The 15982-nt window shown below is 35.0% G+C and overlaps 2 protein-coding genes across 7 annotated transcripts; one reads left to right on the forward strand and one right to left on the reverse strand.

The window, feature by feature from the left end:
• Positions 1 to 2364: 2364 nt before the first annotated feature.
• On the forward strand, positions 2365 to 8202 carry LOC121265045 (dol-P-Glc:Glc(2)Man(9)GlcNAc(2)-PP-Dol alpha-1,2-glucosyltransferase). Of its 6 annotated transcripts, none has more exons than XM_041168491.1 (10): positions 2365 to 2523; positions 3874 to 3950; positions 4213 to 4374; positions 4478 to 4566; positions 5195 to 5528; positions 5654 to 5927; positions 6130 to 6267; positions 6365 to 6569; positions 7214 to 7356; positions 7540 to 8202. In XM_041168491.1, the coding sequence occupies exons 3-10, from the start codon at positions 4285 to 4287 to the stop codon at positions 7797 to 7799; spliced, it is 1533 nt and encodes a 510-aa protein (XP_041024425.1). In that variant the 5' UTR covers positions 2365 to 2523; positions 3874 to 3950; positions 4213 to 4284; the 3' UTR covers positions 7800 to 8202. The 6 variants fall into 6 exon arrangements, with proteins under 6 accessions (XP_041024425.1, XP_041024429.1, XP_041024427.1 ...); XM_041168495.1 differs by having other exon boundaries at positions 7214 to 7274; positions 7540 to 7762; XM_041168490.1 differs by having other exon boundaries at positions 2366 to 2523; positions 3897 to 3950.
• Positions 8203 to 9458: 1256 nt separating this feature from the next.
• On the reverse strand, positions 9459 to 12652 carry LOC121265900 (probable protein phosphatase 2C 23). The gene is made up of 4 exons (XM_041169564.1): positions 11111 to 12652; positions 10924 to 11037; positions 9925 to 10189; positions 9459 to 9574 (listed from the first exon to the last, which is right to left on the reverse strand). The coding sequence occupies exons 1-4, from the start codon at positions 12650 to 12652 to the stop codon at positions 9459 to 9461; spliced, it is 2037 nt and encodes a 678-aa protein (XP_041025498.1).
• Between the last annotated feature and the right edge of the window lie 3330 nt (positions 12653 to 15982).

The raw sequence follows: 15982 nt of genomic DNA on the forward strand, positions 1-15982 counted from the left end.
TATTTTCTTAATCATTAAGAAAAAAATTTAAAAAATAAAATAAAAATGGAGAGCGGTAGACTTGAGCGGTAGACTTCAAATGGCAAAGTAGTATTTCTCTTTCATTATTATTGCTTGACCATACATGAATTTCATAATCATAATTTATAAACTTTCTCAAAATCAAAAGAGCTTAGATTTAATAGTTGATGGACAATATTAAATACAATTTTATGATGCTAAAAAATAAACTCTACTAAAAATAAAGTTTTTATATAAATTTCAGATTTACACATTTAAAAAAAATACTTAAAATTGTACAAGTTATATCTAATTACTAATATTAAATAATTAAATAATTTTAGACAGGTATCGTTTGAATTTAAAGATGAATTGAGATAAATTATAAATAGTAATAAAATTTATGAATTAAAATTAATAAATAATAATAAATAATAATAAAATAAATTGAGATCGTTACGAATATAAAAGAGAGGGAAAACTCGTATGTGAGATGATGAAACGACGAGAAGAGAAATAAAAGCATGATTTGAGTGCACAGTATTGCATGGGGACCCGCGTCTACTGGAATGCATTGTTTTTCATGAAATAGTGGTGAGGAGAAAACATTAGCAAGGCTGCCCACGCATCTCTCACCGCGTGTAAACTACTCTCCACTTAGCTAGCGCCAGCAGCTCCCGCCAGAACAACTGGCGAGTAAGAATAAACGACTTGCCAGAAACCACAACGACTGGCAGGTATACCAAACTCCGAACTAGCACGTGAATAATGAAGCCCCCCTTGTTGGAGTGCTTCACCCTGGTGTGTATAAGGAGACAGGTCCCATAAGAGCAAAAATATTATTTTTTATTTTTTATATTTTTAAAAACTTTTTTTAAAAAAATTCTCAATATTATTAAAAAATAATTTCTTAATTATTAAATAAAAAATAAAATTGTCAGATCCCTCCAAGACCCAACTATCGGTGAAAGTAACATTTTTATTTTTCTAAAGATAGAATCATTGATGATATGTATCGATCCTTTCCTACATTTTCTTTATAAAAAAGTTGTCCCATATGAAAATTTAAAAAAAAAAAATTTAGTAAATTCTTATTTTTATAAGAGAAATAATATTTACAATTATGAAATAAGTAAATATTAAAATAATATTAAGTACAATCATAAATTGTGTAAGCGTCGTACATTTTTTTTTTTTTAAAAAAAGAATAAGATTTATTATTAAATAAATTAATTTTTTTTATATAGATTCTATATTAACTCACATTTTAAAAAAAAAAATGTATAAAACTTACATAATCTATAACTATAAATATTATTTTTCTTTTACAAAAGATTTTCTTTTATAGTGCTTAAAGGTTACTATTTTTTTAAAGCCCATATATGCACATGCTTCATCATTTTCATGCCCCCATTGGAACCTATCTTCTCTCGCAATTTCTCAATGTTATCATCTCCTAGAGAGAGATTTCAAGTTCTTGTTTAAACTAAGGATTTTAAGAGAAAGATAGGCGTATAATGGACTTACTGAATTCACACTATAGTAAACAATTGTTGTGAAATCATTTTAATTTAGAATTTTGTTACTCATCATGTCACGCATCATATATCACACTTATTTTTATTTTTTTCTTAACTTTTATTCATGCTAAACTAATTAAGTTTTTTTATTCATCATCCTTATACCACATGCTTATTATGAGGAAAACAATAATTATGTATAATACGTAGTGTAGGAATAATGAGTGTAACTTTTCTTTAATTTGTGTCTATCTCTCATTGAAGACCCACGAATTTGAATAAATATTTTTCTTTTCTTTTCACTCTCTTGCTCGAGGCTTATAAATTTGAGAAAGTATTTTCACCTTCAATTTTTTCTATTCTTTTATCATAATCAAGATTCTTTCAAAATTTTATTTGAAATTACAAATTTCAAATGAAAAAGATGAATTAGTTATTTTATTTTATTTAAAAATTTGAAGAAATTTTAATGATTAGATCCGATGAGTTGAAATAGTTTTTAAATCCAAACAAGGTCTTAGTCAACATATCTGTAGGATTCTTGCTTTTAAAAATCTTTTCTAGTATCAATTGACCATCATTAAGAAAATATTGAATAAAATGATATCTGATCTGAATATGTTTGATCTTGAAATAAAATATTAGATTCTTGACAAAGAATAAGAGACTTTAAACTTTCTCAATAAAGAGTAAAGAAAATTCTTCCCTAACTCAAGGAAATTCCCTACAAGATAAGGGGCGCTTGGCAACCATTTTGTATTGCCGCGACTTGTATTTTGACGGAAAAAAAACATTTTTTATAATTTAGTCGTTTCATTTCTTGAGACTATGAAATTATTTTTTGCGGCAAAATATCAAACCGCCGCGAGGATGAGGATTTAAAGCCAAACCAAATCTCGTTTCGTCTCCCCCCAGCCCGATTCTCTCGAACTTCTCGTGAGTTTTCTACCGCCCTTCCCACCCAGTCCGCCCGCTGCCACGCCGTCGCCGCCTCGCCTAGTCAGTGAGTCTCTCTCTCTCTCTCTCTCTCTCCCCGTTATTAGGCTGCCCCACCGTGGTGCCGCCGCAGCCCATAGTATTCTGCCACCTCCTCCGCCCGGTCTTCATTTCAATAAGCTCTCTCCTTTCTTTGGCCATCGATTTGGAGGTGTTTCTATAATATCTTAATAAATTTCATTCCGAGATTTGCTCGTTGAAAATTTTGACTACTAGGGATTTACGTTTCTTTTCACCTTTTGTTTTGGTTTTTCTATGAATTTGTACCTTTTTCAGTGCGTTTGGTTGTGCTTGGTTGGTCTTTAGTTTTTTTCCCGAATATTTCAGAATTTTTGGTTTAATTAGAATGGTCTTTAGGCTTAGGGTTTTGACGTTTTGTGTTGTGAGGATTTGGTGAAATATTCAGGTAGTAGTTTTCTGGGCGCGTTTAGATGGGTTTCAGTTTTCGTGGGTTCCTCAAAATACTGAAAGATTCTGCAGTTCAGGAAGAGAATGTACAGGTTCCTGAGGAGAGCTTGCAAGCTAGATTTTGCACACCAGGCTTGTGATTTTGGGGTTTAATGTCTTGTATGCTTGTTGAAAATTTAAGGGGAGTAGTAACTTTGGTTTAAAACAATTTAAAACTTGCTATAAAGATGCTGATTAGTATGATTTGATCCGTTGAACTTTAATTTTTATTTTGCTTTTTTCCTTCTCCGACTGATGTCAATGGCGTAGCAATACGTTGCTTGGGTTTTTGTTTCTAGACATTGAATTCTGTGCACTCTTTGGGTGCTGTGAGAACAAAGGAAAAGGGATATTGAATCTCAGCTTCGTATCTGATGCTTATCTGTTTGGTTTTGACAATGACAAACTCATCTTTGCAAATATTTCTTATAGATTTGTATTTAATTGAAAAATGTTTGGGGTTAATTAATCCTAGAGCCCCCAACTTCACTTTTCAAAGGAGCATAGCAGTTTCCAATATCATTTTAGAAACTTTTGAAGATGGATTGTCTTATTTGACTTTTGATACTTTCTTTTTGATTGTGCTGAGCAGACTGTACAGAAGTGCCAGAATACCTCAATTCTAGGGATTTTGTATCTTCAAAATCTTGTTAAGGAACAAAAGTGATTTCTTTTTGTAGTTAGGGTAGATCTTATATGCTTTTTATTTGCTTTTGTAATTCGTTCAAAAGTAAGGTGGTTTCTTTTGGGCATGATACTTTTCCATCAAGTGTCACTCATCAAAGCACAACCAAAAAATCCAGCTTTTAGATGCTTCATTTAGCTTTAGATAAAACTGTTAAGTTATATATGTCCAAATTTGCCATGTCATGTTTATTATTGACCAAATCCCTACAATAAATATTCACAGGTTTGGTATTCATTACCATGCAGAAAATCTGAGAGCTGCACTTTTATACCAAGGGCAAGGTTGCAGTAGAGGATTTGGCCCATCTCTCTCTCCCTCTTATTTTTCTATGGATTTAGAACCCTTATAGAATATTTTACAGTCACCATTTCACTCTCTACCTTTTTCTATTTCTAAAAGAACTATAAATGGAGGTCATCTTCACAATCTGTTCAAAACTGTTCAATCTGTTCAAATGGACCTAAATCTATCGATAACATGCATAAATCTGTTCAAATGGACCTTGCTGACGTTATTACAACCTCCCCTCCCCCCCCAGCCCCGTCCCTTCCCTTTCTTCAGGCCATTGCTGCTGCATTTGCTTGTGACCAGAAACAATACAGTGTTGTCCTGAAAACTCATTCAGCACACGCGATGGGAAGAATAGCTGTGGCAGTGATCGTGAGCTTGTGGGTCATTCCTGTCTCCATACTTGTTAATCGCATTGTTCCTGAGCCCTATATGGTAAAAACCGAAACTAAACGATAAAAAATAGAAAATTTTCTGGTTATATTTTTTTATTTTGTTCATATTGGGCTCACTGACGTACTTACAATGGACGTGTTAGGATGAGATATTCCACATACCACAAGCTCAGCAGTACTGTAAAGGCAATTTTAGAAGTTGGGATCCCATGATTACCACTCCTCCTGGCCTGTATGTTCTCTTCACTATTTGCATTTTCTTTCCCTTTTCCCCTTTTGTTTCCCTTTCCAGTAGTTGATATTTAATTGGGGATACTCTGAATTAAAATTTTTGAAACGAAACATGTAATAATACCGAGAGCTTTAATTGGTCGTAGTTTAACTTTTTCCAATTTCTTGGAGTTGCAATATAAAGTCTAACTTTGCTGTTGAAAAGAGTTTCATCATCTCTTGGTTTTCTTGCTTTAACAATGAATATTCATTTGAATGTTGCTTCTTCTATGCTTGAGCTTGTACTCTGAGTTGTGGGTGGAATACCAAACTAAACATCATATGGAAGCAGAGTTATAGGTTTTGTAACATTTGTGTCACTTTATTTAGCATTAATGAATCTGTAAACTTTTTGATAAATAGAAGTAAACTGTTTGATGAATCATTTGTGTTGAAATATAAAATGTGGAGGAGTTTTGGCCGAGGGACTTCATATGCAGGATTCACCATACTTAATTTCTTTTGAAATACCCTGTCAATCTAACACGAAGAAGACTGCTAGGTCTTTGAAAGTTTATTGGGTTTACTTTGCCCTAGTCAGAAAGAAATTGGTGATAAGGAAGTTGATCCTTGCGATTTATAACTTGCAGGTACTATATTTCACTTGCCCATGTTGCTTCTTTGTTTCCAGGCATGTTCCTTGTACAAGCAGCTCCATCATTTTCTGAAGTCTGCACCACTGCAATTCTTCGGTCTGTAAATGGTGTTTTGGCGGCATTATGCAGTATTATTGTATATGAGATAACTACCCACTTGAGACCAACTCTAAGTGAAAGAAAAGCAACAATTTATGCAGTGGTTCTAGCCTTATACCCGCTCCACTGGTTCTTCTCTTTTCTCTATTATACAGATGTTGCATCGGTAACTGCAGTGCTTGCTATGTATCTTGCATGTTTGAAGAAGAGATACTGGCTCAGTGCATTGGTAAAGGACTCAGCTCAAGCCTTTGTCATTAACCATGTAGTTTGTTTGAACATCAAGTCATGCATAAAAGCACATATATCATTCAGTGGCAAATTAAGAACTTAATCTTATTTTGTTGTCTGAAGCTTGGTGCGTTGGCTGTTGTCATTCGACAGACAAATATAATCTGGATGCTTTTTGTGGCATGTGCTGGGGTTATGGATACTACTCTGACCCCTCAGAAAAATAATGTAGAAGTAAATGACATTGACACAGAAATTAGGAAAACTGGAAGAATAACTTCCAACAATAATGTCACACGGGCCTTGAAGTTGAGAAAAAGAAAGTTGAGCACTGCCTTGGATACCGATGAGCATTCTATACCAAGAAGAAGCTTTTTTTCAGCAAACCAGATATCAGGTTTGATTTCACATTTTTAAACGAGTTTTTATTTATAGTTAATTAACATACTGAGTTATTAAGGTTTGTTATACTAGACTCGGATCATATTCTCTATATGATGTGGAAAGTTAACATGGAATTTGGATTTTCTTTCCCCACCATGCACTTTTTTTAGAATATTCTCAACCTTTATGTTACATTTAGCAGCATTGTGTTGCAGGTTTGCTTGATGAGATTCAGGTCATTCTTTTAACATCATGGCATAAGAAGCAACAGCTTTTGGTTTCCTTTATGCCTTTTCTCATGGTATTGATGGCCTTTTTGGCTTTTGTTCGTTGGAATGGGAGTGTAGTTCTAGGTACTGTTCATCTTGCGTGCTCCTGCTCCTTTTAACTTCACGGAATATGGAGGGCCTTTATTGCTTTTGTCTCTCACTGTGTATTCTAATATTGCAGGTGCAAAAGAAGCTCATGCAGTTTCCCCACATTTTGCACAGATCATGTATTTTGGTCTGGTTTCTGCTCTTTCTGTGGCTCCTATGCACTACAATTCAGGTCATTTTGTAGACCTGTTCCAGTCATTTTGGAAGAGAAGACCCATTAGTTTCTTCCAATTGTTTATGGCTGTCACCTTTGGCTTATTGTCTGTGCATTATTTCAGGTCAGGTCAGAGAAACAGTTAACATACTGAGCAAATTGCTATAGGGACTTTGTTGTTTGTCTGCTATAACTACTTAAATAAATGCTTTTAGAGAAACGCTAACATTTGTTTTACTGAAGAGGATGCTCTTCAATTTAAATGCGAATTGGACTTATTATTACTTTCCTTGTGGTGAGACTACCAGTGTATTGTTTTACAAAAATCAACTTTTAAATGACCTTCGCAATTCCACAAGGATCATTTTTCTCCTGAGATTCTCTAAGCTTTTCTTTGGTCTGATATATTTAATATAAATATATATATATATATGATCGTAAACCTATTATTCATTATCATCTCATCATTCTTTGATGTAACATTAGATGATTGGCAGATAAATAGGATGGTTGGCAAATAAGTGAATCATGATGAATATTTCTCCAATTGTTTGTTATCACATTAGAGGATGATGAAATGATGATTATTAAAAAAGGCTTACAAATAACACTTTTTTTTTAAAAAACATATATCATATACAGATGCTTAGCATGAACAATCAAACCTTGATATATAGCCTGCTGCTTTTGCAATCCAAAGGATTTGCAGTTAGTTATCACCCTAGTGTCTGTTGCAGTTTCATCACTTGGTTAATTTGACTGTTTCAGCATAGCTCATCCCTATCTTCTTGCTGACAATCGGCATTATCCTTTCTATCTCTGGCGGAAGGTAATCAATGCCCATTGGTCAATGAAGTATCTTCTGGTCCCTCTTTATGTTTATTCATGGTTTTCAATCCTCAGTATATTGGGTTAGTATGCAGCAGCACAGCTCCTGTATTTATATATATATATATATATATATATATATATTCTATCTTTTCTCCCCCCATTAGTATGAAAAACAAAGCAAATGATATTATGATTATTAAATCCTGTTTTTATTTGGTTTCTTCCTGTTTCACTGAGAGCTTGCTTATATCTTTTGTTGGTAGGGAAAGTTCAGAGGAAAATATGGGTTTTGGCCTTTTTTTTGGCTACTGCTGCGGTTCTGGTCCCTGCTCCACTGATTGAGTTCAGATACTATACCATACCATTCTATTTCTTGGTACTTCATTCCCATAGTAACGACTATCAAAGCTGGATTTTCATGGGGATTCTATATCTAGCCATCAATGTTTTTACGATGATGATGTTTTTGTTTCGGCCTTTCCATTGGAGCCATGAACTCGGGATCCAGAGGTTTATCTGGTAGAAAGTTTTGGCCTTTCACGAGATCCTTGCACAAGCCATTTACGGGTGTCGGTATTTTTCGTCGAGGATTTGGAATGAGAAAATAGCTTTAATTCTTATGGTGGCAGAGGCGAGGGATGGAATTTTGAGGCTTCTACTTCTTGCTGGTTTAGTTTACAAAGCGCTACAAGGCATTCCCTTTACAAAGTCGGTGCTGCTATTCTCACTCTGAAACCCTGTGCAATTGGACACTACGAATCCCTAAATTTCAGGCAAGCCAGGATGTGGCTTGAATTTAACATGTTCAAAAGCACAAGTATTGTATTTGTTAAATTAGAAACACGTCTCTCAAAGTCAAATCTACTGGTGCTAACATGACTGTTAGGATTATGCATATTAAATGTACGGAAGGACTTGTTTTGTTTTTGTTTTTCTTGTTTTTTAAAGTTCTCTTCAAATCAAATTTGGTCATATCAACGTTGTGGAGACTGAATTCTTCACGCAAGTAAAATTCATTTTCTAGTGAAGTCTATTCCGCACTATGCAAGCGTATTAAATTAGAGATATTTGTGTGCGCGTAAGCTAGTCTGGACACTCTCGATACAATATTGGAAGAGCAAAAGTCAAGGAAACGACGCGTGCATGTATCTGGATTCTTTAATCTTTATAATGCTTTTGCACGGAACAAGTGGGAACCACCACTTTAAAGGAAGATAGCGTCATGGAAGGAAGCATGGAGGAAGATAGCATTAGGTTTTGGTAAATGAGCAGTCTCTTTAGGGAGATAAGTTAGATTTATGAATTTTTTTATGGTATTAGATCTTGTCACAGAATGAATGAAAATTCACACTACTTATCATGTGATGATAAGTTAGATTTATGAATTTTTTTATGGTATTAGATCTTGTCACAGAATGAATGAAGGTTCAAACTACTTATCATGTGATAAAGATTAGAAAAAATACTAACTTACACGTGAGGGAAGGTGTTGATAGCACTTCACGTATGATTAATTGAACTTGAAACTTTTTCTTTAAAATACTCAAGGTATTTCAAGTCTTACCATAATGTTACCATAATACCTAACCATGTAACAATACTGGTATAACGGATTAGGTGGTTGGACACGTTGAATGAGAGTTGTGTAATAAGAATCGAATTTGATTCCCTTAGAGTTCATATCAAAATTTTAGAGCCTACAGTAGAAGATGGATAGACACATGAAGTAGGCTTATCGTATTGTAAGGTATATTTCATGTATCTATTTCTCTTTCACTCTAAATCTTAAATTTAATTTGAGAATCTTAAAATATTTGAATTCATAAAATCTATACGATATGCTAGAATTAACTGTGATTATTTTTTTAAAAAAAGAAAAAAGAAATTAACTGTGATCCTCTTTTTCCAAAAAAGAAAAAGAAAAAAATCTTTATGGATATTACACCAACCATTCCAATCCCTAGCATGAGAAGAAGCATTGTTTTATCTAGGACTTGTGCTAAGCTTTTATATAAAGAGAATTTTAGATATATATATATATATATATATATATATATATATATATTACAAATTGACATGATTTAAAGTTACATCAAAGCCACTATATATATATTTTGTAATTTTCATATCAAAATTAGTAGATTTTGATACAATCTAATATGGAAAGAGTAATTTCTCATCTTTAAATATATGAACGCCATATCCGTCCTTCCAAATAAATAACAACGATGGAAACATCATCATGATAACGGCGGCGCTCCCCTTGTGGGATATCAAGTAACTCATCCAACTCCATACCTGCAATGCAATTACCTCGAGCTCATGAGCTCATTATTAGATTTTAACTATTTTTTGAGTTTAAAAAGAATAAATTCAAAAAAAAATTTTAAAAAAATTTTAAAAAATTTTAAAATTTTAAAAAAATATGGTGTGTGGAGGATGAGAGATTGTGTAGCATTGTTCTTAAAGTTTAGGATGAACATCAAAGATTACTAGTTTGAGTTCTTAGGTATTCTGACAATATTTACTATTATTAATTATTTTATTATTATTTTTCACATATTTTTTTACTATTATTTACTATTTTATTATTATTTTATTATTATTATTCACAGAATACCTCACTACCGAAAGCAACCTTAAATTACCATGTTTTTGAGCAGCTTGAAACAATACTTGTTCGATGAGGTGTTGTGCGGGATCTCCTTTAGGATATTTATCGATGAAGTATTCAACTTGAGAGACAGCTTCTTCGTTGCTTAAGTACTGATAAAGCCCATCGGAGGACAATATCAAGAATCTGTCCCTTGGGCCAAGCCTGTAGTGGTAGAGTGAAGGTAAGCATGTGATGTAAGGGGATGTCCCAACATACTCGATTCTAAACTTCTCCAAAAGTGCATCATTCCACTTAGGCTGCATGCAAAGGAAATCATTTTCAGTTCTTATCAAAATAATACCCTTGCCCTTGGGTAACTAGCCATTCAAAGAACCAAGACAATAAATCAACCCTATCAAAAAACCGATGCATGTTGTAAACCTATCACATCAACTAATATAAAAAGTAGAGTGATGCTAAGCTGCCGTCCATCAGTGACCGTTGGGTGTGCCACCTAGGTAAAATTCATCTTTTTTATTTTTTTTATTTTTTCTTTTCATATTTTTTTAACATATTTAAATATTTTTTTTAAAAAAAATATCAATATACTAATAGTTACTTCCTTAATTAATAAATAAATAAATAAACAGTCAAAATGAAGGGGTAAAATAAGAGAAGGCATACTAACATTATTCTAAAAAGTATGTGTTTTAGTTTTTCTTTATGACTGTAATGGGTAATCTGTTTACACATTAGTTTTTATAGTAGCAGAACTCTTTAAAGAACATATTTTCTTTATGCATGCAAATATTTTATGGAATATATTAACTAGCATAGTTTACAATATGCATATTTTTTTTTTGTAATATTAGATATAATCGTAAGCTGTGTAAGTATAGCCCAATCCATTTGAAAAAAGTGAGGCTTATTATAAAAAAAAAAATGGGCCTTTTCATGTGGCTTCCAAGTATGCTTTACATTTTTTCAAAGGATTTGCACATCTTATAACTTCAAATCATTTTCCAATTTTTTCATGCTTCTTATAGGATACCTGTTTGAGAAATCCAACCCCAAAAGCCCGAGTGACCTTTAAATAACCTTTCACTCGATCATTCTCAATTGCAGAAGCATCATCAGGATGGTCAGTTCTAATTCTCTGAACTTCCTGAAATCCAAAAAGGCCTTGGTCTCATATTATGATCAAAAGAACATAATTTCTGAATAACAAAATTAATTACCTCTTCCACATATGTGCTGTGATCAGTAGTGAGTTGGAGGGGAATTAAATTGGGTAATACCCCCCATCCAAAACCATGATCAACCAAGTTGTGATTTCTTGAAGTGTCCTCTCTAATCTGTTTGAAGTCCAGGTGCATTTTCCTTGGCCCAAGATCATCAAGTTCGGCCTCCTGAGCTAACACTGCACGACTATCCCCCACATTCATCAAGTAAACATCTTCATTCTTCATCAACATCACCAGAACGCATGATCCCATTAGAGCTAACTCAGGACTCTTCTCCACATTATCATCTGCAATCTCCAAATAAGCATCTTCTGTCTTCCTCAATGCCTCGGACAATGCCCTCAACACCTCTGAATGAATATCAGATCCCATTGGCCTGTCAGCCTCCAAATGACTCAGCTGTCTTGTTAACAGCTTCCTCTCAGGCTCTACAGATCTCTCAACATCACATTCACAACTACTCCAGCTGCTTTGACTTTTTCCCTTCCATTTCATCCCCAACCCTTCACGCATATCCTTGGAATTCTTAACCTGAACATTTCTATTTGAATAGGGATCCAAATCCATATCTGCATTTCTTAGCATGTCGTTTTCCTCATCTATATTCCTCGTTTGTGTTTGATCATCCTCTTCAATTGAATTTGATAAGATAGATGTGGGCTCAAACTTGGCATTCCAAACTAAATCCTTGAGCTCGTTATGCACATTCGAATAGAGAATAGAAAGCAAATACTCAGTTGCATCAGGGCCATTAAACCCATCATAAATCCCCACGAAAACCCAACCATGTTCCTCAGAAATCACCACTTGAACTCGATCCTCCCCTGCCTTCCCCTCCGCCCACTGAAGTTTCTCTTTCTCCATAGAATACTGACTCTCCTGATCATAAGCATCACCACGTTTTGAATACAAATTATCACCACGCCTCACTGTCACTTTCCAGTTCTTTTTCTTCGAATTGGGTTTCTTGACATTATTATCAGCTTTAATCAGTGCTGCCGCAATGGATTTCATGTGAAATATCAGTTTTCTGAAGATATTAATGAAACGAGGTTTCTCCGACTCGGTTCTAGCCTTGTATATGGGGCCTCCATTTTGTAGCTTGCCGCATACTTCCTCTATCGGGCCCGACACAAACTTTTTCGTTGTCGAGGGAGCAGAACCGGCGATGGAGCATCGAGGGAGTGGTTGGAGAGGACTGGAAAAGAAGGAAGTGGAGCTCGCGAACGAGGAGGCCCTATCAATGACGGAGAAGCTGCAAAGGTCTGGGAGAGAGGTGGAAAGAGGCGTGGAGGTGTTGGCGCTGACGGAGGCACCGGATATCGATCTGAACGTAGTCGTTGCGAAGGAGCCGTCCACCTCGGAGGTGGAGGAAGAAGAGAATAGCCAGGGTAAGCCAGGTGGGAAGTAGCGGAAGGAATGACCCAAGCCCTCATCGAGTTGGTCGGAGAGGATCACTGGGAAGTCATGCTGGCGCCGGGAGATCTCTCCGGCGGCATCGAGGCAATGGCACGCCTTACCGATATTGTTTCCCATAGAACAGGCAATTAAAGACGTAAATGATTTTGTAGTTTTCTTGATTTATTTATTTGCTTTTCTTTTCTGTAGTGTTGTAACAAAGCTCTAGCTAGGTCATGGTGTGCTCTGGAGGAAGAGAAAGAGACTGAAAGAGATGGAGGAGAAGCTAATGAAGAAGAAGAGTGGGCTTTTGACTTTGGAGCCTACGTCGATCTCTTGTCAGTTTTGTACTCCTTGTTATTAGAGTAACGTTAAATGACGAGTTGACTTCAACGAATTGAGAGCATGCGGTTCCACAAAAATTTTAAAAAACACTATTGTAATCATATCTCAAGAACTTCAAAGTCAACGATTCGAAATATTAATAATTAAAAAAAAATCCATGACTTTACACACTAAAAACCAAAAAGTCTCCAGTTTCTTACTTTTTGTGTATGCTTTCTAGAATTTCTCATAAGTTTATGTTTATTTCACTAATAGGAGGTAGGGTTCTCCTATATACACTATTTTAAATTTGAAGGAAAAAATTGATATTTTGAAAACCATGAGAGACATAATTACCCGTCCACCGCGACGACTAAAGAGTATCTCGATCACCCAAGAGCTACCTAGCATCTAAAGCGTACCATAATCTAAGAAATATATATTTTAGGGATTGGGGTATGCTTTATGTAACACCCCGATCTCGAGATTCTGGCACCTAAAATTATCTCTAATAATACTTTTAAAATAAACCAAAGTCTCCATAACATATTAACCTATTTGTTCAATACACATATCCATGTTCCTACATAAGAGTACATCAGTTGTGTCTCATTAATATACATAAACTTTCTCACAAAGACTAGGAATATCTATTACTCAAAATACCAAAGCCACATAAAATATCAACACTACCAAAAGACTCTCCAACAGTCATTGTACCCTAAGGCACTTAGTCTTCTATGATCAACAAACTTGCAAGTACTCCCTATTCTTGATTTCCAGCTGTTGCATCAAAATTATCTGAAACATATTATGGAGAAAGGGATGAGTTATCAACAACTCAGTAAGCAGATAACATATACTAATATGCAAACATGAGCATTTACACAGTTCAGAATGCAAAACAAAACACTTTTTCTTTTCAAAATGCAGCATCAGAACATGTGATAAAAAATATCAGAGTGAAAGTTCAAAAATATTCTTATTCAAAATTTCCTTGGCACAACATAACTGAAACATCATATCAGAACATAATTTCATGTTTAACCACCGTGGTAGAGTTGTGCAAACTCGACGGCCAACCGAGCAGAAATAGAATGTGAATCTTCTTCTTATCATTTTCAGAGCCTCGAGTGTGCACATAGGAAAGACCATACAGAAAATCACTTTGTTTTCAAAGTGGGTGCACCAGAAATAAAAAAGTTACTACCAACCCAAACAGAGGCCATAATTTTACACCTATGGTAAGGTCAAAACATAAACAGAATGTCATGCCAGAGGTTTCAAAAATCACATCTTATCATATCAGAGTACAGAACATTTTCAGAATAGAACAAAATCAGATCACAAAATTATAATTTATGCACAAATTTAATATTCGCTCTCTTTTGCACAGTTCAGAAACAAAATGTCAAAATAAGCTCATGTCTACATTAGTCATGTCAGAAAATATTTCCTCGTTATACAGAATTTCATGAGTAATGCAGAACAAATAACTGAGATTGTTTTCAAAATTTCTTTTCATAACAAAAACATGCATATTTTCTAAAATAAATTTTAGATCATTTTATTTTATACAAAGTGTAGCATAGGAACCCCGCTTACCTGGACTCTTTAGTCTTTCAAAAATTTCCTCAACAAAGCTGAACAAATATTAATCGTCACCTATAAAAATCACGTAATTTTCGTAAATTTTCAATCAATCACGTATTTCGATATTTAAACCTAAATTGCTAAAGGAGCCAATTTTAAATCCTCAAAATCTAAAATTCTCATAATTCCCAAAATACCATCATTTTCTAAAACCATCAATATCCACTTAATCGAATTCGTACCGAATAAGAGATTTAATTGAACAAGTGTTAAGACAATTACGGAACTCAATAAAAAGTAATATTTAAAATATCTAAAGTACCGACAACGTATTATAAATTAATAGAATACTTAGACTACTTTAAAAATCTTATAAAATACACCATGAAAAACTCCTCTCTTAAAAATATGTTTACTTTCTTTAATTAGCAATATTATTAAAATATTATCTACACAAAAATAATATTTTATGAGACTTAAAATTAAACCCACTTAAAGTATATAACCTAAAAAGACCTATTATCTGAAAACATATATCTGGAAAGTTCACTGAGGTAAATTGGTAATAGTACTCAACTATTAAGTTAACACTTTATATATATATATATATATATATATATATATATAATATATTATGTACGTATATAACTTATAAGAACAAGACAGAATGAACAAACACACGGAATCACACCAAGTATGCGGCGGCAGGGGCTTACCCAAGGGAAACCGAGGCACGTGTGGAGGGGTAAGGCGCGACGGGGTTGGCTGGAGGGGCTGTGGTGGCGCGGCAGAAGGGCAGGAGTGCGGCGGGGCTTCCGTCGAGCTACGCTGAGCACGAGAGAAAGAGAGGGAGAGGTGAGCGAGAGAAAGGGTGGAAAGAAACAGATGCTCACCGTGAGGGATTGCTACGGGCTTAGGTGGTCTTTGGGTGTCCGGCGTCCTTTTCCGTGCAGGTGGTGACAGCTTGGAGTGACTGGCTAGGTGTGGTTGTCCGGTGGTAAGAACTCTCTATTTTGAATGAGAAAAACAGAGGTATGGTGTTATGCTTTTCGGAAGTGTAAACAAAGGTGGTGTTTTACGTAAAGTGGGTGATGGCACACGACTGAAGTGGTGGACTTGAGTGGCTGAGGTTCCGTGCGTGGACTGAGTTCGGGGAGTAGCAACACGTTGGCTTGGATGTGGGGGTGGTGGGGCTTAACGCCATCGAGGCTTGCAGTTTTTTTTTTTTTTTTTTTACAAAGGCTGGGTAGAGGCCAGCGACGACGGGAAAAAAGAGGCTGGAGCTTCCGTGCGTGGAGTTGCAATGGCTGGGTTGTGGCTACTTGGAGGTGGTGAGGCGGCTGGAGTAGAGGTCTCAGTTTAATAATTTGAGAAGAGGAGGACGAGCGGCACAATGCTAGGGTTGATGATGCTTAGCATATATATATATACACACGATATATATAGTAAAGAAATAAAACCTAGAGGGAAAGGATAGAGGGACTGCATGAAAATGGAAAAAGGGACATAAACCAGTCTGGAAAACGCTTCCACGGACTGGGCTTTTTAAGT

Source organism: Juglans microcarpa x Juglans regia, chromosome 5D (genome assembly GCF_004785595.1).
Source record: "Juglans microcarpa x Juglans regia isolate MS1-56 chromosome 5D, Jm3101_v1.0, whole genome shotgun sequence".
Classification (NCBI taxonomy): Eukaryota; Viridiplantae; Streptophyta; class Magnoliopsida; order Fagales; family Juglandaceae; genus Juglans; species Juglans microcarpa x Juglans regia.